The following is a 27,994-nucleotide window of genomic DNA, read 5'->3' on the forward strand; positions in this document are numbered from 1 at the left end:
AAGCCTTACCTTTTCCCCTTGGATGGTTCATGAACGTCAGTGAGTTGAGTAGGCTCCAAGTAGGGGACAAGAGACGTGAGTGACTACACTCTTAAAAAAATATGAATGAATAAATGACATCGCCAGTGAAGTCTTTATTTAATGGTGTCCTTTGTTGTTGACAGAATAACATGGGAAAGATCAATGACACAAACAGAATTTAGAATCTTATTCAAAAACCAAGATGACATATACTGTACCTTTGTATATTTAAGCCATTCAATGATACATACAATCGAATGAAATGACTACATTAAATTGGAAAACCATAATAAAATAAAGCCGTCAACAACCAAATAATGAGGAATGGTAAATGCAGAGCAAAGAGAGTAAAACAGTAGTATGTCGTTCATTGTATCGGAGACTTTAAAGACCCAGGGTGTCTTTTTGCACGTTGCAGCCCAACAGAGTGTTTCCAGCCAGGACACACTCTGTGATACACGGTGCTTAAAAAAAACACACAAAAAACAATCAGGGTGGGTAAAAATATCAGTTCATCAAATGCATCGCAATATCTATTTTTTCATTTTTATTTGATTTTTTGTTGTTACTTTTGTACTCCATATGCACAAATAAGTAATTGTGCATTCTTATTGCAATTTCCAAGAGGCAATAAATACTATCTAGGTTTACATGCACGTAACACAACTTTCTTTTTTTTTTCTTTTGTACTCCAAATGTGCAAATAAGTTATGTTTAAGTTTTCATTTCCAGATGTTTTGTTGCTAAAAATATGACGTAAATATTTCAAAATTGTCTCATCTTTGTGTATTTTTACTCCTTACCGAATCGAAATTGGAGCTAAAATCGATATCGAACCAAATTGCGACCAGAACAATCGAAATCGAATTGAATCACAACCTAAAAAAAAAATCGAAACCGAATTGAGAGATATTTCTCAATGCCCAGCCCAACGAAACCAGTCAACCGACTGCAAACTCCGAGGTAATCTCTGAGGCACATGTAATTACCATTCTGAGCCAGCAGCCATGACGCCGCCTTCCGAGCTAGAAGCTTCCATTCGACTTCCGCATCCGACTTGAACCCATGAAGCCAAAGCAGAGCCAGAACGGTGGCCCACACGTTGCCGTTCACCTGGGCTCACCCAACCGAAGAAAAAAAAACCATTACACAAACAAGTAGAAAAGGTGTCAGAGCACGTTTGAAACCCGGTCCTACCTTTGCTGGCTTGGGCTGTTCCACCTGCTTGCTGGTCTTTTGCAGCGCAGCAGCCAGAGCCGGGCTGAGCTCCCAGCAGCCCGACGCCTTCTGGAGGGACACCAACTGCAGCAAAGTGTCCGGGGGGGTCTGGATGGCTGGGTTGTGGGGAAAGCAAGTCTTGTCACGCAATATTTACCAGAATGCCTTGTTTCAACCAGTGGGCTTGCATAGAACATATTCTTGAAAAGAATAGTTGCAAGCCCACTAGTTGAAACACGACATTCTGATGAATATTGCGTCTGTGGAATATAAGTTAAGCAGCAAAATGCACTCGGATGAAAAAAAAACTTTATGTGCTATGTTTATCGAACTAAATGCAGCTTGGTGGTGTCTGTGTGCATGTCCAACTCACAAGAAGCAGCATCCATTTTCTTGGAAGAGAAGTCATTTATTCCACCCGTGAAAGGCAAACAGCTTGGCGTAGCACGCGCTGCTGCACTGATTCTCTTCTTTTGAAAAAGACCTTTGATTCCTTTTTCTGGTTGGATCAAGAACAGAGGGAGAAAAAAAAAAACGACTTTTTTATCAAGACCAAGTGAAAGTGTTTTAGTTGCTTGTTGAACTGGTTTGTTTGATGATCTAGCAATTCAATCATTCATTTAAACAAGTCGACAGTAGTGACAAAATGGCCGCCCCCGATGATGGCTAAAAACAAGTGGATTAACTCTTATTCCATAAACGCAATATGAATCTGAATGCCTTGTTTCCACTAGTGGGCTTGCATAGAACATATTCTTGAAAAAAATATGTTTGGGTTGACTTCCACTTTAAGGGAAATAAAATAAGAATGCGACTTGGGAATTAGTAAGCAATAATATCATATTGGAATTATGTAATATAATATCCCATCCTTAGGAAATCAATATGTAGCGGCTAAAAAATGAATTATCCTTTCCAATCTCTGCCTGCCAGATGCTACTTGCCTTCGCCTTGAAGCAAACATCTCATTGGAGCTAAAAAACAAAACAAAAAAAAACATGAGGAATAGTGATCCACACTTCCAGTTTGGAAATGGATGGGAAATGGGTCATTCATTTTTCAATTGCATATACAGTATCAGTCAAAAGTTTGGAAACACCCTCTAATTCAGCGTTTTTTAATTATTGAAAAACTTCCTGAAATGTAGATTTTTACTTATGTCATCAGCATTATGAAGAAATATTGATGGAATGCACTTGAGACTATATGAATGTGAAGGTTCCCGGCTCGCCTGGGAACGCCTTGGGATCCTTCCGGAAGAGCTGGAGGGTGTTGCTGGGGAGAGGGAAGTCTGGGCTTCCCTGCTGAAGCTGCTGCCTCCGCGACCCGACTTCGGATAAGCGGGAGATAATGGCTGGATGGATGGATGTTTCCAAATGGAATTACGTGAAAATATAATATCATGTCATTAGGACTGCAATAGGTAGCTGCTATAGTATTGAATTGTTCTTTCTAAACGGATGGAAATTAGCCTATAGCTACAATCCAGTGTGGTGTGTTTACATGCATTTCATTAACATGCACTGTCCCGACCAAATAAATAAATGACAAAAATAAATAAATCTTAGTATGCATGATGCTACTTGCCTTGATTTTGAAGACAACAAAATGCGATTGGAGCTAAAAAAAAAAAACAGCAACAACAGAAAAACATGAGATGCAGTGATCCACAATTCCATTTCGGAAATGGATGGGAAATGGGTGATTTTTCAATTGCTTATACAGTTCCAGTCAAAATCCCAGTAGGCATGATGCTACTTGCCTGTAAGTGCGGATCCATATAAATCGCCTTTAAGGGAAATAAAACAAGAATATTACATGGGAATTGGTAAGCAACAATATCATATTAGAATTATGTCATATAATATCCCAGCCTTAGGAAATCAATAGCCTTCCCTCCACAGAGTGGCTGAAAGAATAGTGAGCACACATTTTATCACCAAGTGACAATTTTGCTACGCTAACTTTGTCCGAGTGAGGGACATTTTTTTTTTTTTTTTTTTTTAGCACTCACGGGCTCCCGGAACACTTCTGTGCAGCAGAGGTCCCTGTACGGCTTCCCTGCTGGCTTTGTTGATGGCAATGAAGGCGGTGTAGCAGCTGCTCACTCCTGATTGGATGCTGGCATCCACCACCTTTTTCTTCACTTCCTCATCCTTCTCAGTCTCCTTGGACTCCAGACAGCGAATCAAAGTTCGAGCACCGAGCCTGTGGATTGTCAAGCTGCAGAAAGCAAAGAGGGACAAACTATCAGAACAATCACAAATTCTATGAATGCTCGATAAAGACTATTCATGTTTGCTTACTAACAATAATGTCTTTTTTTTTTTTTGTATCTATTCCAGCGACGTATAGTGAGAGACAGAACAATGAAAATGCTCATCTAAGTATATTGTGATGAGATCATCATCGTTTCAGGAGACGTAATATATTTCGAGTGACATTTTTCTTTGGAGTGCGATGAGATCTTTCGCATGCCAAAAAAAAGTACTGTGGCTCTATAAAGTTAAAAAAAAAAAAAAAAAAAAAAAAAAAAATTCTGATGGCACAACCAACTATTCATTCTCACACTCACACATTTGGACAGTTTTGAGACTTCAATGAACCTAACGTGCATGTTTCTGGAATGTGTGAGGAAGTACCCGGCGAACATGCAAACTCCACCCAAAAACGGGATCAGGCCCGAAAAACCCAAAACTTCTTGCCCGTGAGGCTGATGTGTTGCAGTATCGTGTCCAATGCATAAATAAAGTTACCCGGTGTCCTCTGTGGGGTGGAAAGCAAAGTCAAGCTTGCTCTGGGACGGATGGCCTGCTAGGCTGTACTTGACCGTTACACAAGCATCTCTTTCCTCCGAACTCTGAGAAAACATTGCAGGGTTAAAAGCATGCTACGTTGTATTGCCAATGTCTCATGTTCAAAGTTGCTGGAGTCCATCGACAAATTCCCAGCTCGTTGAAACACGGCGTTCTGGTTAATTTTGCGTTTGTGCAATATGGGTTCAGCAGCAAAATCCACCCGTTTATTGCCATCTCAGGGGGCGGCCATTTTGTCACTTCTGTCAACTGAAAATGACATCACAACTGCTCAGAGTTCAGCTTAAAAAAAAACAGGTCAGCCGTGATTGGTCGTTACCTGAGGCCTGAGCAGTTGCGATGTCATTTTTAGTCGACAGAAGTCACAAAATGGCCGCGCCAGAGATGGCTAAAAACGCCTGGATTAACTCTTATTCCACAAACGTAATATTTATCAGAATGCTTTGTTTCAACGAGTGGGTTTGCATAGAACATATTCTTGAAAAAAATATGTTTGGGTTGATTTCCCCTCCGGGGCGGAGCCAGAACGTGGCTAATGGGTGGGCCTGGAAAAATCAGGGTGGGCCTGAATATTTCCCTCACTGAGCACAATCCTCCTGTCCCGACACATTGTATATTCAAATAAAATAACAAACCGAATAATATGAAGTTCACTATTATGCCATTCCTAATATTCAATACAATAAAAAACACAAATTCAAAAACAATTTCATCATAATTTACCAAAAAATTAAAACCATATCTTTTTTCATGAATCTTACTGGGTGAGATGTCAATCTGGGTGGGCCTGTGCACACCCAGGCCCACCCATAGCTCCGCCCCTGCTTTCCCTTTAAGAACTTTGGAAGCCTCGCCGCAATTTGAGACACATTTAGTCCGGCCGTCGTAAGTCTCATTGGGAAAACGTCACTTCCTCTCGCCTGTTCCCTCACCCCAATCTGTCCCCCTAACAACAACAACAACAACAACAACTCAATCTAACAATACTACTGTTACAGAAACCTCGACGTTTACATAGACGGAAAAAAATGGCCTTCCGACTATGCTGAGCGGGACTATTTTTTTTTCAATTTCCCATTCATCGCCTACCAAATGGGTGTCCGTCATAGGCGGATAGGCGATCGGGTCCGTCACATAGGCGGAATGCCCAGCTCTGGTTACCACAACAGTCATTCAGTAAACACATTTATAGTTAAGTAATGTTCATTTGTTTTGAGAATGGAAACCAATTACGGCCATAAAATTCCGTTTCATTTTAAAGACTTTTGAAGGCTTGAATTGACGTCTTAATGCCAATCGCGGCCTTGTTTCTACATTCATGGATTCTATGCCTTTTGAAATTTTTGAAGGACGCGTCAGACGCCTGCTTTTGCGCATGGAGTCAGAGCTTACCTGAGCTCCACTCAGCTGAGCATAAACGAGCGAGCGTTGACCCTGGAAAATTGCCGTGAGAGGCGGCGACAGCTGCGTGACGGACACCCCACTCGGCAAATCCCACGTGACCGAGATGTCCGCCGCAGCCGGTTGCAAAGCAAACTGCAGCGATTGCATCACCTGGTGAAATGGAATCAATGCTTGAATCCAGCTGTACATTTCCGTCGCATTTGACTAAAACCGTTTGACTTGTGAACCTTTGCTTGCATCCGGTCAGAGCCTGCGATAAACTGAGCGTGACCTCCTCCCTCCTTCGCCAAACCGTTGATGAGAGCAGTGCTGGCCCCTTGTCCAATCCCGAAAGAGAAACACCTGCAATACAGTGACTTTGGGCCTGGAACGCGGCGTGACTATTGCCGACAACGTACGCTCGATGTGGTTTTCACCTGTGGGAACTGGAATTCTTCTTCACTAGGCTTAGAACCTCCTTGGTGTTCCCCACTTCGCCGTCAGTGAAGACAAAGAGCTGCAAGGACAGTTTACATTGGCCTTAAAAGTGACACTTTTCAATCCTGCGATTATTTAAGTGGAGCAAATGTCCTTTTCAAAAGTGCACACAAAAGGATTTGGCGAGCGCTACCTGCTCAACCTGCTGTGCAGAATTTGCGTGCGTGTGTCCGCGCGTGCGCTGCCGTGTTATAAGCTACAATGTCTTTGTATTAGCAGTTGGCGTGACCGGACATGCAGTACAACATCAGCTGTACATCATCCGGAACAGTTCAGAATCATTATTTATCGAGCAAAAGCAATTAAGTAAAAATATTTTAGACCCACCAGAGATGCTGATTGTCAAAAGTATTAAAAGGGGAAGTCAACAGCTAAAAATGATTTACAAAATAGTTCTATGAGCCTCCGCCAGTCAAAACACGGCATTCTGATTACGATTGCGTTTTGTGGAAGATGAATTAAGGAGTAAAGTTCACCCGTTTTTTTTTTTTTTTTAGCCATCCCATGGGGGCAGCCATTTTGCCGCTTGCTGTAAATTGAAAACGACAAAAGCGGAGAGATTTTGCTGTCCACCTCATATTACACAAATGCAACATTAACCATAAGGTCGTGTTTTGACTAGGGGAGGCGCATAGAACAGATTGTAAAGAAAGAAAAAAGAAAAATGAAGACAATTTTATGGAACAAATTGTCAAATTTAGCTTTTGAATGTAGCTTGTAAATGCTACAAAAATAAGACAGGAGACTGATGGGAAAAAAATAAAATAAAACAATTTTATGGAACAAATTGTCGAACTTAGCTTTTAAATGTAGCTTGTAAATGCTACAAAAATAAGACAAGAGACTGATGGGGAAAAAAAATGAAGACAATTTTATGGAACAAATGGTCGAATTTAGTTTGTCAAAGTAGCTCAATACTTTTGAAAGTGTTCAACGTGCGTTTTACCTGTCGTGGTTGACCGGGAATGCAGGACTGGCTGTAAATGTGTTTGACGGGCTTAAGTATCTCAGTTCCTCCCAAGTCGGCCTGCATCGTCTTGACAATCTCCAGAGCCTTTTCCAAGCTTTTCTCACTGTACTCCACACTTTTCCTGCCATCGAACACACACGCACAAGCACGCGTGCTGCGAGACCATCTGTCGGAGGTTGTCGTTGACTGGACTGACAAAAGGGTGGATGCATTCTTACGGGAAGATGTGTTCGAAGGAGGAGCCAAAGCTGTACAAGTTGAAGTGGCAGCCCATTGGCAAGCTTTTCAGAAGCAGCAGCAGAGTATCCTGTGTGGAAGTGAGGTATAAAGAGTGAGGGGAAACTCGAGCGCTTTTGCTTTGCGTTGCCAGCGTTCTATACGCAGCAAAAATAGAAACGGAACTTGTTTTTGCACTTTTGTTCACGGAAACGCTACCGGAAGCCCGTTTGCGTACCGCGCTGTGCTGTACTGACAGGTTTTCGGAGTCCCCACACCACTAGGGCCGCTCGATTATGAACAAAATGTTCATCACAATTATTTTGGGAATCATTGAAATCGCGATTATTCAAACGATCATTTATTTTTTCGGGTGCAAAAAACAAGAAAATGTTTAGACGTGGAAAAAAGACAAATACATTTCTTTGAAACGCGATAATTATGTTAAGTTCCAAACAAAATTTATCAAAAAAGGTGCAAATGTATAAATTCAAGTAGGATTTCCTTGTTTGTACAAACATAGTGCGTTGGATATACATGCAAATTAATAATCGATTTTTTTTTTTGCGATTATGCCAATTTTGATTCATTTTTTCATGAATCCCACTGGGCGAGCTGTCTGTCAATCTGCAGACGGCCCACGGCTCCGCCCCTGCTTTGCGGCGCCACGGATATTTTGATTACCCTGGCACTGCCGATGCGAGCACCTTGCATGCTTCCGGATCGGTCCAGCAAGAACACAAACTCTCCCCTCGTGGCGAGTGAAGACATCACTTCCTGCGAGAACTCGGGGTAAACACTCAGCATGACCGCCGCATCCCCCATCAGCGTGCCTGAATCACAACACAGACGGACGGGAAAGGTGAATTTGAAGGCATCCAAACACATTGCGTGCGTGCGTCTGTGTGTGTGTGTGTGTGTGTGTGTGAAAGCTATTTGGACTCACCAGGCTGGGCAGAGGCTTTTCCTGCCTCCACAACAACAGCTGGCCGGTGGGCATCTTTGTAATAAACAAACAGCTCTATATCCCTGTCAAACGTGTGTCCTGCAGCCAGTTTAACCTGAACCCCCCCCCAAAAAAAAAAAGCAACCTGAGTAAACAGCATGCCTCCAGCGTGAGCAACAGCGGATCACATGAGTGCTCTACGTACGAGCGCCCGGGTTTGCTCCTGGTTGAGGTACTGCAGAGGCTCCAGGGAACACTTGGAGTCCACTCTGGAGACCTGACGCGGCGACGACACCCGCGCGGAGAAGGACAGACTGTACGGCACTTGAGAGGCGGGGACAGACGTCACCTGAACGCCGTCACCTTCACTTCCTGGAAACATTCAACATTCAGAATAAGAATGAATGTAAAAATCCATCCCCAAAGCATAACAAGTTACCAGTAGCTCCAATGTTATTTGACTACAAGTTTGGATACATCCATTGATATATTCTGATGCCGCGCACACACACACACACACACACACACATATTAGCTGTTCTGACAAAACTGATGACACTGAATAATAATGCTATTACATAACAACACACCGTTTGTAGAATAGGCTAGGGATAGACCGATTTTCGGCCAGGCCGATTATCGGCGCCGATATTCTGCATTTTGACGAATCGGTATCTGCTTTTTTTTTTTTTTTTTATCTGATGGCCGATAATAAATCCATTTAAAGCTGTGTTAATTTCAGGGAACTATTTATGTACATTTTCTGTTAACTTTATAAGAGATTCTACTGACCCTAGCAACATTCTGCACCTTTTTGTTTTTGTTTGAAATCAAAACAAAGAGAAGTGAAATTTGAACATTTGTGTCATTTTGAAATTTTGGAGAACTTACTGTCGAAAATATAGGGAGCTATTGTCTAAGTTTTCATTTCACTTTATAAAACATGCTAATGACCCTGGGAGTTCCCTTTTTGCTAGAATTTTACAACAAAGATGCAAAAATGTATAAGAATCAACATTTTTCAAATCTGAAAAAAATGTTCAATAAACATATTGAAACACATTCAAACAAAATTAAGAGTTGTCATTTTTTGGGGGAGGGATTTTGACGCCAATATTTTCCTTTTTGCTGAAAATGAATACCGGCTCCAAATATCGGTCATTGGCCTCCGTGACTACTAATAATTTGTGTCGGTATCGGCCCTGAAAAAACATATTGGTCTATCTCTAGAATAGGCACAAATAAACAAATAGATGTCGATGAAAAAGGGATGACCGTAATAACTATGAATCTGTCTGTACACTCTAAAAACAGTTGGGTTAAAAATAACACAATTTGGGGTCAAATATGGACCAAACCACTACTTGGGTCAATTTGACCAAACTTTCTGGGGTTTTTTTGTTGTTTTTTTTCAGAAAACAACGGCCAAAATATGCAGCTTTGAACAAAACAACCCCCAAAAATTGACTATTTTGTACAAAACAATGCAACAAAATGGGTCAAATTGACCCAAATAGTGGATTGGTCCATTTTTGCCCCCAAATTGTGTTATTTTTAACCCAACTGTTTTTCGAGTAGAGTGTACGTTGAAAGTGGTGATGTGTTGTCCTACCCTGAGGTTGGTAGCGAGGGTTGAGCACCACAGGCAGACAGAACCTCAGCGCGCCATCTGCCTCCAAAGCCAGCTCAGTGACATACTCCAACCTGATGGAGGCGCTCTCTCCCGGAGGAAGACTCCCTACGCTCAGAGAGAAAATGTCCGGGCTCTGCTCACTCTCTTCCAGGAGGAAGGCCTGCTGCCCGGAGCTCAACGCATCGTCGTACTCCTCTCGAGCCTGGAGAGCAAAACTTGATGAAATTGCCGCTGTCCTTTTCAGCTCGCTCATCTTTTGGGCACTCACTCACTTCCTGTTTCTCCTTCACATCCGCTACAATCTCATTTTGTCCAATCTTGGCACTAAAATGGCAGACGGCAGCATCGGCAGGCAGAGGGAAGACAAAAACCGCCTCGATGGCTTTGTCCTCCTTGTTCTCATAGCGCAGCGTGGAAGCCACAGTGGCCACGTGGTCCTTCACCTCCACTTCTACTTCGATGGCCTTCAGAGGAACTGACACACACGCGCGCACACACACACGCATCAATCACTGGCATCTGTGAAATGCACTTCCGTCATCTGCATACTTCCTGCTCAAACACATTCACACATAAATCAAAATGCTCTCAGCCTGGATAAGCTAAGTCTTCAATATTTAGTGACGAGTACACTATACAGCTCACCCCCGACACTAATGAGGACAAGCAGAAAATGGATGGACAAGTACACGTATGCAGTTTTGGGGAGCTGTCCTGTAATTAATTAACAGCCATTTGTTTTTGAACTGTGATTCCAGCTTGTACCTGGCTCCTTGTTGACAGTGAGCAGACCACAGCGGCTCAACATGATGACGAGTCCACGCGTAACTTCCTAATATTGGTTTGCTGCACACAATAAAGGAAAAAAAAGACACAATTAACACTTGCTTGACATACACAAATTGAGCATATCCTTGAATAATAACTTGAACTTCACACAGGGCGAAAGAATGGTATATCGGGGTTTTGGAATCCTGCGTCACATTTCTGAGCTTCTGGGTTTGAATCTCATCGCTGGCCTCGCTGTCGCACTTTTCTTCTTCCATTTCCCCCAAATATTTTTTATGTAGATGTAGGTTGGTGTGTATACACATGTGTATATACACATGTTACTGCGTATATCTACATAGGTTTGATTCTAAATGTTTGCCGTCAATGTTATACATTAATGGCCACATTATGCCGCCGCCCCTGTGTGACCTATATCTTTGCTGCTGTAACAATGAAAATTTCCCCACTGTGGGATCAATAAAGGCATTCTTATCTTATCTTATCTTATATGCATATTTGGTTTAACTGAAGACTCCTCGTTGTGAATGTGATTGTCAACATAAGTTTGTCTGTACATGCTTTGCTGACCGTTGCCCAAAGTCGGATGGATAGGCTCCAGCTCAGCCTTGATCCGAATGAGGATAAGCAAAATGGCTGAACGGAAATACTGCGGAGCTCTGTTCCTATGGCAGCGAAATGAAGTCAGAACGTGTTTCCTGACACCAACGCCCCAGGAAAGTCATAATTACGATACATGTTTGTTTTAAAAATTGCTTTGGCCTCATAAACGTATCCCAATAATATGAATAAACAGTAGTACGGTGTCAATTCAGTACCAGACTTTTTCACACTCATTGTGAAATGACATAAATATGTCATTGGGATAGAGTGAGTTAATTGATGTCATATTGATGTTGAGTTGACACCAGATGCCCACTGAGTAAGCATGTTTTTCTATACCACATGAAACGCATTCTTTGTGCCTGTTGTAGTCACGAACCTACAATAATGCCATCTTATAATCATAATACGTGTTTGTATGAAAACACGTTCCTTCCTGTGCATATGTAAAGTATTGTCATGCCACTACGCCAACTAATTAATTGCGTTTGTAGCCTCAGAACATCCTAAATTACACCCAAATTGGTCATAAAACTGATTATTTATTTACTACGGATAAACAAAAATATGCAGTATTTTTCCATCTAGGTCCATAAATGACATTTGTATCCACTTCCTGAGATATTTTTATTTGGTGGTGTGCCGTGAGATTTTCCTAATATAAAATATGTGCTTTGGCCTAATAAAGGTTATGAAATAATATGCATACAACTAGCACAATCGAATGGCATCCGATACACAAGCTGTATCAAAATATGTGCCTTAGATATTAATGTTCACTTTTGATTGACGCAGTCAGGTCCTTGGACAATATGAGGATTGTTATTATAACGCATTAGATAACATACAACGTAGTTAGAGATAATGCCGCTATACATGATAAAGTACAACAAATAACTACAGATAATAACCAAAGAAGAGTGATATTCTGAGAGCATAGCGCTCCTACCTTGCTGAGGTGGCGTGGAAAGTGTTTTGCTGTCCGCGGGAAGACAACCCGGAAGAGCAGAAGGAAAAAAAAAAACACGCCCACTCTGTCGATACTTGCCACTCCTGCTTCGGTTTCAGTAAAAAAAAAAACTAGTTGGGGAAACTGCAGATATGAGTCGATTCAAAGCAAACGATTGGCGAACCTTTTCAAAAAATACTGTGCATTATAGCTTTAATTCGTTACAATTGCAAACCGTGTCAAATCTGTTAGGAATTAATGTAATAATATTTATCTTATTGTGATGGTAATTTAGTAAACAGAGTAAACTATTTAGCGTACAATTCTAAGAGTCAATTTTACGCTGATTATTTTGCTCTCAAATTTTACTCTGCTTACTGGGACCAAATATGGTCGTTTTAGAGTAAAATGTACTCTACAAAATGTACTGTGTAGGATCATTGCGACACAAAAAGCCTCAGCGAGATGAGGCTATTATCATGAAAATTGAAAAAAAAAAAACATTTCACATTTTAATTTATTGAGCTACACTAGGCAAGGCTTATGTATATGGCACATTTCCTACACAAGACAACTCAATGCGCTTCACACGAGCAAACACACAACACCTACAAGCGTTTAGAAACACAACAGTTAACGACATTCGGAAGCAAAGCAAAGAGAACAGAAGTAGCTTACAAAAATTTCTAGAATGTACATTGCCATTTAAACACATTAACAGAAAACTAAAAAAACACTTAAAAGTAAAGTCAAATAATAAAAGTGGGTTTCTTTCTTTTTTTTTAGAGGATCTTAATCAAGGGTATGATGATGGGTATGACTATATACTACACTATATTATCATAATTACTACTTTTTTTTTTCTTTCTGCCCAAATTCCTTCATAGAGACAAAATTGACCTTTTGGCCATTTGTTTTAATGTTCATATAAAAGGAGGTACAAAAAACCACACACAATTGATGAGGATCTATGTCACTGTTGTTTATGTGATTGAGGAAACTGAGCCATGTGGTTAACTTGCAGCAAAGAAAATGAGAGGAGACATGTGCACCCGACCACATCAGCAGAGACCTTCATGCGCTACTTGCAGTTCAAGTTCACCATAGCAGCATTGTGCAAAAAGTTGTTGTTCCCACAAACTTTTTGCGGTGTGTACCCCCGATCTTTTTTTGTAATAGCATGAATTCCCCCTCGTTCATACGTGTTGTTCGATTCTCAAAAAGTAGAACGTAAAACCGACGATTAAATGAAAATAATTCTTTGGTCGTGTCTTCTTTTTAACTCAAACATATCACTGAATACGTTGCCTTGCAAATGAGAATATGAATAAAAATAAAGAACACATTTGTCTTTGTTATTACAGTGCAACAAGGTAGGCTAACATTTCACACACGCAATCGGTGGTCAATCTCCAATTACTCCAAAAAATGTGCACATGCACGGCCAACTACATCATCTGCAAGGGGACATCTTGCAGTTTACCTGCCAATGTCATGCACGGACCCCCCAAAAATGGACAAATGATTATGGGCTTTTTTTTTTTTTATGACACTGGGTCCAACTATGTGAAAGACATGGCTAGCAACGGCCATTAAAAGTGGCGGCAACCAAGGAGACAGGAAGGTACTGTGTTGTTTGTAATTGTGATCAACTGTGGTGAAGAAAAAAAAAGGGAGAGTGATAGATGGAGGATGAAGGGGTTGGGCAGTTAGGGAAGGCCCATGGATAGTAATATATGCGGCCCTATTGTGGGGAATCAATGCAGCGTGCGTTAATGGGGGGGGGGGGCAAAGAGGGGTACACAGGGCCGAAGGCGGGCTTTGGCGAAAGGTCCCAAGAAAGACATTCTTGACCACTCGGCGTCAACCGGAGTCTCACGTGAGTCCTAAAACGTGCTTTTTGGGAGCATATTTACATTTTAGATGTACGCGGTGGAAAAGCGGAGAAAGACGCGGCTACATTTTGTACATTTGCTCGCCGTGGGAATCGTGGCTTTGTGCTGAAAGTCTATGCGGTCAAATGAGCGTGCGTGTCTGGTGCTCACTGTGGGATCGTCTGCGTCAAGTGTGAACAGACTGACAAGACGAAGGACAGCGAGCAGGGTGAGAAGTTTTGTCTTCGTTTGCATTCATCCTTTACGAACTTTCATGAAGTTGTCGTCGGATCAGTCAAAGTGTATTTGCTGTTCTTTTATGACACGGGCAATTAATTGTTGCAAAGGAGAAATTATTTTAATTGCACCAAGCCTGGAGCTCCTCCGCTCCTGGAGTGCAAGGAGTGTCCACACTAATCAGTTGAAACAGATTTGTAGGGTGGAAAGAGCCACGGATGCACTTTTTTGGCGGGGGTGGTGATGGGCAGGGTGGGGTCATGGTGCTTTGTTTCGGGCTGAGTCCTTGCCAAAGCGCAAGCCGCAAGAACAAAAGTCTTGTTTCGGAATAAAGATGAAAAGGACAATAGGCCAAGCTGAGACAAGTGAGAGAGGAGGTTTTCTTCTTATTTTGGGGTCTGAGGGGGGGGGGGGGGCGGTTTAATGAGGAGTGGGTGACACATGACACGACTGGACCATCACTATGATTGAGTTGATTGCCATTGCGTTGCACATGATGATGATGGTCGGATGTTGAAATCATGTCTCAGCTTTGGGAAACAGCTGAGCCGTGATTGGTCTTTACCTGAGAGCCGAGCAACTGTGATGTCATTTTCAGTCGGCAGAATAAAGTGACAAAATGGCCGCCCCTTGAGATGGCTATAAATGGGTGCATTTTGCTGCTTAAAGTGGGAAATCAACCCAAACATATTTCTTTTCAAGAATATGTTCCCAGCAGGCCCACTAGTTGAAACACAGCATTGTGATTAATATTGTCTTTGTGGGGTTAAGCAACAAAATGCACTCATTTTTAGCCCTCTCTGGGGGTGGCCATTTTGTCTTCTGTTAACTGCTCACAACGACCAATCCCGGCTCATATTCAGAAAACAGGACAGCCGTGATTGGTCGTTGTGAGCAGTTGTGATGTCATTTTCAGTCGACAGAAGTGGCAAAATGGCCGCCCCCGGAGATGGCAAAAAACGGCTGGAGTAACTCTTACTCTACAATAGAAAATATTATTGTCAAGAAAGGTTTTAGGTTGTCTTCCCCTTTAACAGTCAGCATCAGCTAGCCCCACAAATAAATACAAACATGCAGTTGTATTTGCGGGATGTATTAATTTTTCAGTAAAAACAATTAGATACTTTGTACTTCCTTTATTGAAGTGTTTGCATATGGACGCTGTCTGAAAACAGAGCATCATCTACTCTACAGTCCAGCCTTAGAAATGAATTAAGCTTTCTTGCAGGTAGCATGCGACATAGCGACCGTTCGCGTGAGCCGTGATGTCACAGGGAAGAAAAAGAAGACTTTGCAAAGACAAGGAGAGGAGCGTGCAGCGGCTTATGTTTGCTTACCTCCTGCTGCTGGCTTCACCGTGCACGTGCTTCCTCCCCAACTTCTGGTCACGGGTATTGACGCTGTCCTGGGACTCGTACACGCACCAATACATCACAGAGCAGGCCATCCTCAATGTCACCCTGGACACTCTGCAACTGCACCCGGAGCAGCGCGCGCAGGAAGAGGTTGACGGCGCATTCGCTGGAAATATTCGCCCGAAAAAAAAATAGCTTGACCTTTTTGAGTTTGATATTTGGATTCCTTTTCAGGCCAGACTGGGACGAAGCTTCTGGAGGGCTATGGGGGAGGTGGTTGACTCCAATGCTGAAATGGATTTCCTGAGCTCCACGAGGTCGGACCCCGTGTACCACTTTGATTCCGAGCGGGTCGACAGCGCCGTAGCGATGCTGCGACGCTTCTGGGCTCATACTCTGCTGTCACTACGGGCCAATGAGTACCAAAGTGCTCGTCACAGCTTGGGGCAATTATTTCACTCCCTGCAGGTACACAACAACAATGGCTGAAAAGATATAAGGATGGCGTTTGGACATGTTTGTTTTTTTGTCTTTTTTTTTTTTTTTTTTGTGGAAACATCAGGATTTCTACAGTCACAGTAACTGGGTGGAGATGGGCCAGCGCTCCATTTACCTCCACCTGCTACAGCCTGAGGAGCCAGCCGTCCCTGTAGCTGAAAGTAATGCGGACCTATACAGTACCTACGCCATTAGCTTTACAATGGTTCAACACCTCCTGTTTGGTCTCTCTGAAATGGTGACTTAAGCCCTGCCCAACTAGCTCAAGAGTCATGATTTGAAAGCAGAAAGGCCCTTAGAGGAGTCGAATAAAGATAAACACACGCAACACAAACTTAAAGCGGAAATCAACCCAAACACATTTTTTTCAAGAAAATGTTCCCAGCAGGCCCACTAGCTGAAACACGGCAAATACATCCTTTTTTGTCCTTGTCAAGGGGCGGCCATTTTGCAACTTGCTGTCGACTGAAAATGACATCATAGTTGCTCACCCGAGCAGTTGTGCTGTCATTTCCAGTCGACAAAAGTGACAAAATGGTCGCCCCCTGACAAGGACAAAAAAGGATGGATGTTGCAGCTTAACTCTTACTCCACAAATGCAATATTTATCCAAATGCCTTGTTTCAACTACTTGCAGACAACATATTCTTGAAAAAAATATATTCCGGTGTTAATGCCCGTGCCATGGGTTACTTGCACGTGTGAAGGCACTATTCATGTTGAAAAGTACATCCGGGATACAGGAAAGTGACTGGTGGCTAACATGGAAAACAATCCCTTCAGTGTGCTGGTCCTTCTTCACTGTGTCCTCTCCGCAGGTGACACCCCCACCTGTATGGAGTGCTTTAGCATCACCTGTCGAAATAACCTCCTCCCAAGACTGACGAGCACACAGAGGGAGTCCCAGCTGCTCACGACCGGCTACTTCAGCACCTTCCCTCCAAAACCTGCAGGTATGCAAGTAAACATAACCCCGAATAATTGTTGGTAGCCCAAAAGGACTAAAAGATCTCCCATAAACAGCTGAACAACAGAAATGTGTCTCTATTACAAATATTAGATTGGCTTTAAGGAATCATAACTTTATTGTGAAATTATATTTAAAAATCTAAATCAGTTGTAAGAGCAAAGAGTCATCAATGCCTCAAAGTGTGACAGGCTCGCTGGCCACAACATTGGATACACAATCCAATACACAAGTGGAATAAAAATAAATAATAAATACATAAAAAATCACAAAATACAAACATTCTTGAGTTTGACTGTCAGTTAAAAAAGTTATATTTCAAAAATGTGTGTGATGTTTTATTTGCTAATATTTATTCACGTTATATTTATTATTTAATAAACCATCATGAATCGTGAGCATTTGCATTTGATTTATTTATGCAAAATTTTACATATTTTTGGTCATTAATTTTATTTTTTGGGGCAAGAAAATAAAGGGAACTATTGATGACAGATTGACTAAATTGCCAGATTTTTAATGCGACAGTTTTTTTCTTCTCGCAATAGAACTTTCAAAGGATGAGAGATTCAAACCCACAACCTCAGAACTGTGTCCAACGTAGTTGTGATGAGTTTGGCTTTCTAAAATGAACTTTTTCAGCAGAATCACTGAACATGTAACTTGTTGGTCAGGCAAATGCAGTCACGGAGGAATACTGGACAGCAGCCGCTCTTCGGGCGCCAAAGGGGGCATCAACAAAGACAGTACATCACCTCTCTTCTCGCCTCATCATTTCCTCCACGTGGAAGCAGCCAAGCTGGCCTCCGAAGCCACGCTGGCTGTACTGAGAGATCTCCGGGACACAGTGGGGCGCAAGACCTTCCTCAGGTGACAACGCAGAAATCTCAAGCAAAACCATGTCAGTCCTCAACTCATAATGAATATTTAGCAACTGTGCTTGAGTTGCTGATATTTTCATCCGTGCGCTGCAAAGGTTTTTAAGAATTCATGTCTATCATGAACTGGAAAGTCAATTTGAACGAAACAAAAATCTCCAAAACCCGCCAAAAATCCAAAATCCTAACCCGTAAAAACATTGCATGATAATAGATAACTACAGGAGTTGAATCGGAACTTGAACCTCTGCAAAAGTCAAATTTAGTCTCCTCCGACCTCCACAGGCTGTTCAGCGTGAAGCAGGCGCCGGCTCTGGTCTTCGTCCTGGACACCACGGGGAGCATGTTTGAGGAAATCACGGCGGCTCGACTGCGGGCTCACTCCATCATCCGGAACCGAGCCCACCTCCCTGGGCAACCTGGAAGCTTCGTGCTGGTACCCTTCCATGACCCCGGTGAGGATCATGCCCATCGCTGTTTTGCACCTTACTTTTTAAGTGGCCCAAAAGTAGTGCAAAAGTTCAACTGCGAATCATCCGGAGATGGACACTGTGAGAACGGAAGCAGGGTGGCAGTAAATTCTGTACAGGCTGCCGGGCAACCGAAGCGTGAGCGCAACAATCCAACTTGAAAACCGCAGATTTATGGCAGCAATTAAACAAACTACTATGAGGGAATATTGAAGCTAACAATCAGCAAATAAATCTTGCAATAAAGCAAATGAGTTTAGGTAAAAAAAAACTGGTCGTGGTCGCCTGTCAGTTGCCGGGCCCATACAGACAGAACAACAATCCACACTAACATTTTTGATATGTGGACAATTTGGAGATTAACACGGAGCAAGTTGGAGACAACTTGAAGACTCTAAATCAGAGATTAGCAACTGTATCGTTTTAAGTTGTAATATCACCATTCACCACTAGACGGCAGATGGCTTAGTTGCACTTGGACGGGGTTTTTAAACTGGCTTACACTACAACAGGCGTAGGTCTAATAATTTTTGCAGATATGGAATGACATTCAGGACAAAAATAGTACCTCAATAGTATTAACATTTTGAATGAGAAGATTTTGGTGGAAAAGAAATAGCCCGTGCCGCACTGGTTTGCTTCAAACCCTTTGTTGTTGCTTAGGATAGTGATCTTTTATGCATGCATTGAGAAATGTATTATAAAAATGAAATATATTAAGAGCACATATTTTGCATGTATTTGTCCATATGTCAAATGGCATTTTTGCCATGCATCTGGTTAGGAAGGGTGTGTTCCCATGTGCCCCACACCACCAATAGAACTGATGAAAAATTGTGGCTCCCTGCTGCATTTCGAGATGAAGTCAACTCAAATATATAAAAAAAAAAAAAAATCTATGCAGGCCCACTACTTGAAACGAGATTCTGATTAATATTGCCTTTGAGGAATATGATTTAAGCAGAAAAATCCATCCATTTTTAGCCATCTCAGGGGGCGGCCATTTTGTCACTTCTGTCGACTGAAAATGACATCACAACTACTCGGGGCTCAGGTAACGACCAATTATGGCTCAGCTTCAGAAAACAGGTGAGCTGTGATTGGTCGTTACCTGAGCAACTGTGACGTCATTTACGGTCAACAGAAGAGACAAATTGGCCGCCCCCGGCGATGGCCAAAATCGAGTGGATTAACTCTTATTCCACAAACGCAATATTTATCAGAATGCCTCGTTTCAACTAGTTCGCCTGCATAGAACATATTCTTGAGAAAATATATGTTTGGGTTGACTTCCTATTACGTTGCCCATCTAAATTGTCCATAGGAGTCATTTTTGATGAACACTTGGGCCGTCTACGCTACTACAGGATATGGTGTGCCGCGAGATTTTTTCTCATGTGACTTAAATCTCGTCAAGTAGGAGAAAAACGGCGCCATCTAGTGGGAGACTGCAGTCAAACACTTTACTGAAGACAACCAGAATTAAGGTTACTAAATGTAATAGATTCATGTCACTGCTATGTGCAGAAGTCGGTCCAGTGTATGAGACGGATGACCCGAACCAGTTTATGGAACACATGGAGAACCTGATGGCCCTTGGAGGAGGAGATGAACCTGAGATGTGCTTCACAGCCATTCAGGTGTGCGCGTGTGTGCGCGTGTGTGGGCGCGTGCGTGTGCGTGTACTAACTGTCGCGTGTTTGCAGCTGGCCCTCACTCACAGCCCGCCGCTGTCGGAGATCTTTGTGTTCACCGATGCCTCCCCCAAGGACAGCCACATGTTTGACGTGGTGAAGGCCCTCACACTTGCCAAACAGAGCAAAGTAAGAGTGTTCGTGAACCCTCTGGAATCTATGATGGACATTTATGTTCACCTCGCTTCCCTCTTTTCAACCATTTTAATTGTGTTAATAATGCAAAAGTAATTAAACTTGCCCCAGGTGGGGATTTTGTCTGCCTACTTCAGCTCTTATACTATATCAATAATATATTGTTTACATCTAATTGTACCTGTTATCTGTGTTTGGGCCTATTTTTGTGTCCTATGAAAAATACATTTTGAAATTCCATGTTATTTCCGGGATTATATGATACCATTTTTATAATTGTGTAATTTGGCTGTTTTGTTATACACTTTATTTTTTTAACCAGATTAAATCATACATCAGTTTTTGGGGAAATTTTGTAGAATATTTTCTTGTTGCGGAAAGAATAGTACATACAATATTAGCATGAATCAAAACAGACCTGCAAAGTTCTTGTCAGAGGTGTTTAGTATCTTACTGCATTGGTTCTCAAACTTCTTACTCAAAGTACCACCTAAACAATCCATAGCCCTCCAACTTTTATTCCTAAAAAGTATGTCGTATTATTGTTAGCCACATTATGCGGTTTGAACATTAACAAGGCGCTTAAATATAAGAAAACACACACAAAAAATACTGGAATCATTATTAAAAAAAACATTATTGCATTTAAAAATGTTATTAAAAATAAGTGGACTTAAATCATTTTAAAAAAAAAAACATGCTGCTCTTTAAGATGAATGAAATATTAAACTTTGTTAAACACACAACTAAAAGTACAGTTATTCTTTCACCTACCACAAGAGGGCGCCCAATGTTAAACACACAACTAAAAGTACAGTTATTCTTTCACCTGTCGCAAGAGGACGCACAACTACCTGTAGTGGTTTACTGCAATCGAGTGAAGCAAACAGACGACGTTATTTAATTGAAAAAGTGTATAAAATGCCTTTGCTGGCTGTGGGAAAGATGTACTACTGTACTTGGATTAACGAGATTAAAACAAAAAACAAAAACGAAAAGATGTTACTGAGAATATATTCTTAAAAAACAAACTGGAATTTGAAATGTTAAAAAAATGAATGGGTATTTTCTACGAATGACAAGGACTGATGATGAATAATTTTAAAACATTGAAAATTATTATTATCATTATTATTATTATTACAACTACTGTGTCAGACAAATAAAAAATGTCTGTGAACATGCTGAGAGGGACGTAAAATCAAGAAAGCTGAGTTAAGTCATAATAATAATAATAACAATAATAATAATAATAATACAATCGACAAGGACACTTCTGCTGTCAGTCACACTCAACCTGCTGTTCTTACAGGTGACGTTTCTCCTAACAGAAGACCCAAATTACATCAGAGAGAGCACAGCAAGTCGGAGGTCAAGGAGGAGGAGGAAAAGTAGCGCAGGACCTTTGTCCCCTGACCGTTTCTCCCTCTACTCGGCGCTGTCGTCCTTGTCGGGAGGACTGACGATATTCACCAGCAACTCTGACATCCACAGCGTCTCCTCTATAGTGGAGGACAGCACGGCAGCAGCAAAGGTAAGGCAGCCAGGTGTGCTGTCAACCTCGCATTTGTTCAACGATTCCTTCCCCGCCAGGTGACCCTCCTCCATGTCGAGACGGACCAGGAGCAGATGTCCTCGCACTCCTTCAGGGTCGACAGCTCCGTTAACGACGTCACCGCGCACATCACCGGTCTGTTGAGCCACTGCGTCCTTATTGATCCTTCAGGTACACAAAGGAGAATCAACAACTCACAACTCTTTAGACCAACTTTCACCAACATTGATGAAAGTGAGAGATGCTTCGTAGCTACTGATGAATGCTGCCAGTTTGATACACGCTTCTGAAATGACACATTTGCTCAAATGACCTTTGCATGCCATTGTTAATAATCGCTGATATTCGTTTATGTGAGGAAGAGGATCGTGTCAGTGATTTGTCACAATAATTAGGAAACATAAATATCATATCATATGCAACGCATTGTTGCTATAAATCTCTGCCAGTGTTTACGTTTTCAAATGACTTGTCCCATCGCTGGCGTCTATTATTTTTATACTATTTTTAGGACAGGCCTGTGGGCGACTCGCTACTACCTATGTACAGTTCAGTTATATTCTATTTTTAATTCCAATACATTTGCAAGAATTGTTTGTTTTTCAATCTTTATTTAGGTGCAATTATAAATTCACTTTTATGTGCAGTAAATTTGAATTTAATCACTATTTAATTGCAGTTTTAATACACAGACTGAACATAATATTGCAGTGGCTTAAAATATTTGTAACATCATTTTTTTTTTTTTTTTCAAGACTAAAATCTGCGTCTCATTTTTGATGAATACTTAGGCCTACTGTGCTATTACAGTATAATTTGAATGTTGGTACTTGGAGAGCCAAGTATGGGGTACTTTTGTCAGTGTCAATCGATGTGCAAAGGTTGATAAGCACCGCTGTAGACAATCCGTGGATGTTTTGCACCTTTTTTTTTTTTCCCGCCCCTAGGCCAAAGTCAGTCGCTTCTGAGTGAGCGAGGCTCTCTGGCCTCTCTGGAGCTCTTCAACGGTCTGTACCGTGTTCGTCTTCTGCCTCCTCTCCAGCCGGGCCAGTGGTACCTGCATGCTAAGGCTGATGGACACGTTGCATTCAACATAATAGGTACCGAATTAGCAGAGCTGGGCCGGACCGGTCGGACCCTCCGGCCCGGCCGGATGCCCATTTTTGGGGCGGAGGGGTGTGGGGTGACAAATTTAAAAAAAAACTATGGCTGGACTAAGCATGGCCGGAAGTGGATTTTAGTCCGGCCCACTAATCGGCCCTCATGCGTGTGACGTGCTCGCGAGGCGGCCAAAATTTCATCTCAGCCTACTCGGTGAAAGTCTTCTTTTTAGGCTTCTTTCAAAACAACCTGTATCCGGGAGTATATTCAAGCTGCGCGCAGCACTCAAGTTGGGCGCATCATGCAGTTTCCTACTTCCGGAAACCGCTGTGTAGTGGTTTGCCGGCATGCTTTTATTTTGAAGGCCGGGAAGTGTGAAGGAGGGGAAGTGTGCCAAATAGGTAACTTGTTGAATGCTTACAGACTTGTCGTCTGTTGGACACAAATAATTATACGATACGACAAAACCAACCCCCGGGCTCGCAATGGAAGTTAGTACACGCAGTTGGGTAAGTACGTGAGTAAGTGGCGCGTTTGAAGCGTGTCCGCAGCGGGTTTGAATAGTAAGTTAGCCAGCTAATTGTCTTTAAATAAACCTCTTCCGTTAGCATCCGTCCCGCGGGAGCATCATGCAAGTTTTTTTTTTTTTTTTTTTTGGGGGGGGGGGGCGGGGGTCGACAATGTTTATGAATATGCCCGGGGGGTCGCGGCCGGAAGGGTACCCAGGTCAAGGGTGGAAGGTCGGACGGGCAAAAAAGGGTCAAGTGCCCAGCTCTGCTCTGCGAATTCGATTCCTGAGCAAATCTTTTCAAGTGTTGCAAGCTTGACTGGTTTCTGATCCCCTCAGCTGATAGCAGCGTGGATTTCCTGTATCATTTTGCTACTGTCACCAACGAGACTCACCCTGGATTGGCCAGAGTGGAGGGCAGTCCTGTGTCAGGTGAGCGTCTTTTATTTAGTGTTCATTTTAATTTGTGGCGCCCTCAACCCTTGCTAGTCTAAGCCAAAATGCCACGGCTTTGCTTTTCTTTTTTTTTTTTTGTGCCAATCCAGCGCTGCATGGTATCCATCTTAATGTTCAACTACTGGTATGCTCTTTCATCCCTTAGGTGTCCCCGCCTTCCTCGTGCTGGCCGTGACTGGCCTGTCCCCTCACGACAAGGAGGTCTCCTTCAGTCACGCGACGCTGCTGGGAGCAGAAGGCGAAAGCCTCAAAAAAGTGTTGCTCAACTCCTCCTCCTCCTCTTCGTCCTCTCCGCTGTCAAGCTACGCCACGGTGGATTTGATCGGCTGGGTGGACTCAATTCCCAGGGAGCCCTTCTGCGTCAGCCTCACGGGCCGGGACGGCGGAGGAAACAAGCTGGAGAGGGTCGCCGCGGAAATGGTGCAGCCCACTCGTGTTCAGATACAAGTAAGTAAGGAGGCGTGATGACGCGCTACACCCATTCTAGATCGGTGAACTCTTGTGCTCAAGGGCCATATTTGATTTTTAACACCGACGGGACAAGTCATTCATAGATGAGGTTAAGATGAACACTTGGCTACCACGTGACCCCAAAAAACACATTTCAATGAAGGGCAACGGCGATCCAATCACAGCAAAGCTTGTTTGCCTATTGATATTAAAGCAACCTAGTGTCATATGTCAGTTTTTGTTGATTATGGCGGCGCCACGTGGACAAAAGCGGTAGTGTTTTGACAAACGCCAACCCCATTGTCGTGAAATCCTGAGCTCTCGCTGGCTTGCAAGTTGGACTGAATGACATTTCTATTTTCAGTGGTTGTGTGGAAGATGAATAGTGATGAGGCAATGAATCGAATTTTGTTCAACCAATACTTTTGGTTTTTTTGGTTTGTTTTGGGGCTTCTGGCACGACACCAGTAGTAGCGCGTGGACGTTCGAATCGACTTCCATCCTTATAGCGAAAGGAGGAAGTGAGTATGCCAAATTCAGGGCATTTGTATTTTTTTGGGGTGTGCCAGGGTTACTCCCATCCTCCTCAAAGTTGCTTAGTGCCAGTAAAAACCATACAGACCCCCCCCCCCCCCCCCCGCCCCCACCGCCCCAGGGCATGACAAAAGTCCCATTCAACTACATGTAAGTCAATGTTTCATCAAAAGAGTTGTGAAAAAAAATTTATTAAGGTCAAATTCTTGCCCGGTGCTCCTTTAATGAAAAATCCATCCGCGTCAGTAGCTAGGCATTTTGGACCAACCCATTTCCAAGCCAGATTATCTTGAAAAACTCACTAAAACATCATCAAAGATTATATATCTACAAATAGAAAAATGCGCGCGGGACCTTTAAATGTTGTTATATTGTGTCTTTCGTGTCTCCTTTCAGGTCCTGTCCGCACCCCCTCTAGCACCTGGTCACAGCACCACTGTGGACTTCAACATCCTGAACCACGGCCCGGACAGACTTTTCAGTCTGACAGCTGAGGATGATTCGGGCTATCTCCATACGAGAGGACCTCACAGGTAACACCATTCGACCATCCCATTCTTGGCTCAGCGTTTCTTGCTTGGCATGTTCTCCCTCGTTCTTGCGAGGGTTTTCTCCAACATTGCAAAAAAAATGCATGTTAGGTCAACCAAAGACTCAAAAGTAGCCATAGTTGTGCATTTCAGTGTTAATGGTTGTTTTTTTTTTTTAATGCAGTCAATGCCTGCTATTCATGAGGGATAGAGACTGAGTCCTGCCTAAAATCACCAAAATCTGCAAATAGTTGGCGACGCCCACCCCAAAAGCTTTGTAATTACCTATAGATGCCACAAAATGGCAGCAAAGCACTTTATTTTCCTATTAGACGAGGCTATAACGAAATGAAGCGCCTACTTGACACCAAGCCCCAAAGCAATATTTTTCAGGAAATACTTTTATTTATTTTTAGTAGACATAGCTTTAGCCTGAGCAAAAATAAATAAATAAAGCGAAAAATGGTCAACGGAGGATCGGGTCCTGACTGAGGCCCACAAATCAAAATAAAACATTTGTCAAATCTTACTCAAGGCATTGATGGCTTGTGTGAAATCCTGAAGTCTCCAAAATGTCACAGGAAATCAATCAATCAATCAATAAGATGTACTAATGCTGATGTACTAATGGATATCTGTCTTGAGTTTGTTGGGAGGGAGAGCATGAACGGATTTTTTTTTTTTCTTTTTCTAATTATCTATTTATTTTTTATTATAATTTAATTTTTTTTTTTAAATGTTTTGCTTTGAATGTTTTAAAGCACTTTGAGTTGCATTTTTACGTATGAAAAGTGCTATATAAATAAAATGTGATTGATTGAAATCCTCAAAATGGTGAATTTGCAAATGCGGAAACATGAATAGGCGGGGCTCCGACCAGTTCAGCGTGTGTCCTGTCTCTCGGCCGAAGTCAGACTGCGGCTCACCAGCGGCCCTAATGAGGACAAGTGCTATAGAAATTTCAAAGATGGATGTATTATACCTGATTCCAAAGTAGCTTGTCATTCTTCCCATCAGGTTCCATGTTGCTGCCCACAATCTTTTCCACAGTCAGGTGGGCCTCCACACCCCCGCCTCAGCTCAGGCTGGAGCCACAGTCACGCTGACGCTCTCAGTGTACGCTCTCGACTCTGCAGACACAAACTTCGCGGTGGTCTACTTGACAGTGGTCCCGCCTGTGAGTAGCATCTCATCGATTGCATCGTTTTGATCTCATGTTAGCAGATGATCTGTCGCAGGGACGCCCAAACTCCTTTCTCCGAAGGACGTGTAAAGAAAAATTGAAGGTTGCAAGGGCCACTCTGACATTTTTCATGTCTTAAAGCAACACTTTGTCATCTGTCAGTTTTTGTTGATTATGGCGGCGCCATGTGGACAAAAGCGGTAGTGTTTTGACAAAAGTCAACCACATTTCCCAAGCAATTCAGGCATTTCTATTTGGTGTGCCGGGGTTGCTCTCATCCTCCTCAAAGTTGCTTGTTAATGGGAAAAATGATACAGACCCCGCTCCCCTCCCCCCCAGGGCATAACAAAAGCCCCATTCAACTACAAGTCAATGTTTCATCCAAAGAGTTGTGAAAAATTGTATTAAGGTCTCATTCTTGCCCAGTGCTGCTTTAAACTCGCCCCTAGGACACAGTTTAGAGCACCCCCGATGTGTCGGATCTCATGTCCTCTCACGTCCATACCCTCGGAGGTGCTGCTATGAAGACTTCACCGATCGTCTTTCTACAACACTTCATCTGATGGGCTTTCACATTATTTTAACCAACAACTGTGGTCCCTTCTCAAGGTTTCTCATTTTTACGCGGTTGTTTTTTTTTTTTTTTTTTTTTTTTTTTTAGTTTTTCCTTGCCCTCCTGCAAGTTAAGGTCAGGGGATGTCGTTAATATTTTGCCAACTATGGCATGTGAAGCCCTTTGAGACTTTCTCGCGATTAAGGGCTACATAAATAAATTGCACTTTGACTATGTCCCTTTTAGGACCCCGACACATCCCCTCCATCGTGCTCGGCCACCCGCCTGCTGTCCTCCTGCTCCCCGGCTTGCAATGAGTCCACCTGGAGCATGTCACTGGCTGTGTCGGACAGGGGTCGCTCCGGCCTGGCTGCTCTCCAACTACACAAGGGACAAGGCACTTTGACGTTAGTCCCACCGGTTGCAGGGCGCAAACCGGGCGAGGCGCCTCCTGACCAACATGTCCAGCACAAGGCCGCATTAGGGGAGAGAGACCCCCCTTTGAACGTGTCCGGGTGGGGGCTGGGCTCATTGGAGCCTCTGTGGGTGAACTATACTTCCGGCTGTTGCTCGGTCCAGGCTGAGCTGCTGGTGTGGGACAATGCCGGAAACATGAAGCGCTGCCGTCTTGCATCTGCTCAGCACAGGCGGCTGAGTGGCACAAGGACAGAATTTAGTGGCGCCGGGTCTGCGACGCCCACTGGCTTGTCTTTCTTAATGTTGCTGCTCTGCTCGGAGGTGTTCTCCTAGTGTCGCGCAGGTCAGAAATTGTTGCTCTTAGCATATCGCTGCAGGAATGAAGAAAAAAGAATGCTGTCATTGAAAATGCACTAAATAAACGGAATGTATTCTTTTATCACTCTTGCGCTATCCTCTTTGACCTGGAGTGCAAAATTTGTTTTCTGAAGCTGAGCCACCATTGGTTATCTGAGCCCTGAGCAGCTATGATGTCATTTTCAGTCGACAGAAGTGAC

At 42.8% G+C, this 27,994-nt stretch overlaps 2 protein-coding genes across 7 annotated transcripts; one reads left to right on the forward strand and one right to left on the reverse strand.

Moving 5' to 3' along the window:
• Positions 1-119: 119 nt before the first annotated feature.
• LOC147144365 (von Willebrand factor A domain-containing protein 5A-like) lies at positions 120-15,518 on the reverse strand. Of its 6 annotated transcripts, none has more exons than XM_086036506.1 (22): positions 15,491-15,518; positions 10,467-10,547; positions 9,974-10,176; positions 9,681-9,903; positions 8,274-8,440; positions 8,069-8,183; positions 7,807-7,955; positions 7,125-7,213; positions 6,883-7,027; positions 5,876-5,955; positions 5,687-5,801; positions 5,448-5,609; positions 3,996-4,099; positions 3,254-3,462; positions 3,002-3,028; positions 2,827-2,859; positions 2,471-2,593; positions 2,184-2,213; positions 1,613-1,738; positions 1,219-1,355; positions 1,011-1,134; positions 120-485 (listed from the first exon to the last, which is right to left on the reverse strand). In XM_086036506.1, the coding sequence occupies exons 2-22, from the start codon at positions 10,507-10,509 to the stop codon at positions 406-408; spliced, it is 2,484 nt and encodes an 827-aa protein (XP_085892632.1). In that variant the 5' UTR covers positions 10,510-10,547; positions 15,491-15,518; the 3' UTR covers positions 120-405. The 6 variants fall into 6 exon arrangements, with proteins under 6 accessions (XP_085892632.1, XP_085892633.1, XP_085892631.1 ...); XM_086036507.1 differs by lacking the exon at positions 15,491-15,518 and adding an exon at positions 12,043-12,117 and having other exon boundaries at positions 2,471-2,569; XM_086036505.1 differs by lacking the exon at positions 15,491-15,518 and adding an exon at positions 12,043-12,117.
• vwa7 (von Willebrand factor A domain containing 7) lies at positions 14,015-27,876 on the forward strand. The gene is made up of 17 exons (XM_086036504.1): positions 14,015-14,145; positions 15,382-15,658; positions 15,743-15,976; positions 16,071-16,167; positions 16,825-16,959; positions 17,648-17,843; positions 18,137-18,306; positions 19,849-19,961; positions 20,028-20,144; positions 21,463-21,684; positions 21,744-21,876; positions 22,653-22,805; positions 23,654-23,746; positions 23,916-24,217; positions 25,151-25,287; positions 26,302-26,461; positions 27,267-27,876. The coding sequence occupies exons 2-17, from the start codon at positions 15,419-15,421 to the stop codon at positions 27,768-27,770; spliced, it is 3,006 nt and encodes a 1,001-aa protein (XP_085892630.1). The 5' UTR covers positions 14,015-14,145; positions 15,382-15,418; the 3' UTR covers positions 27,771-27,876.
• Positions 27,877-27,994: the final 118 nt, after the last annotated feature.

The sequence above is a fragment of the Filicampus tigris genome, chromosome 7 (assembly GCF_054856515.1).
Source record: "Filicampus tigris isolate MCC_2025a chromosome 7, RoL_Ftig_1.0, whole genome shotgun sequence".
NCBI classification, from domain to species: domain Eukaryota; kingdom Metazoa; phylum Chordata; class Actinopteri; order Syngnathiformes; family Syngnathidae; genus Filicampus; species Filicampus tigris.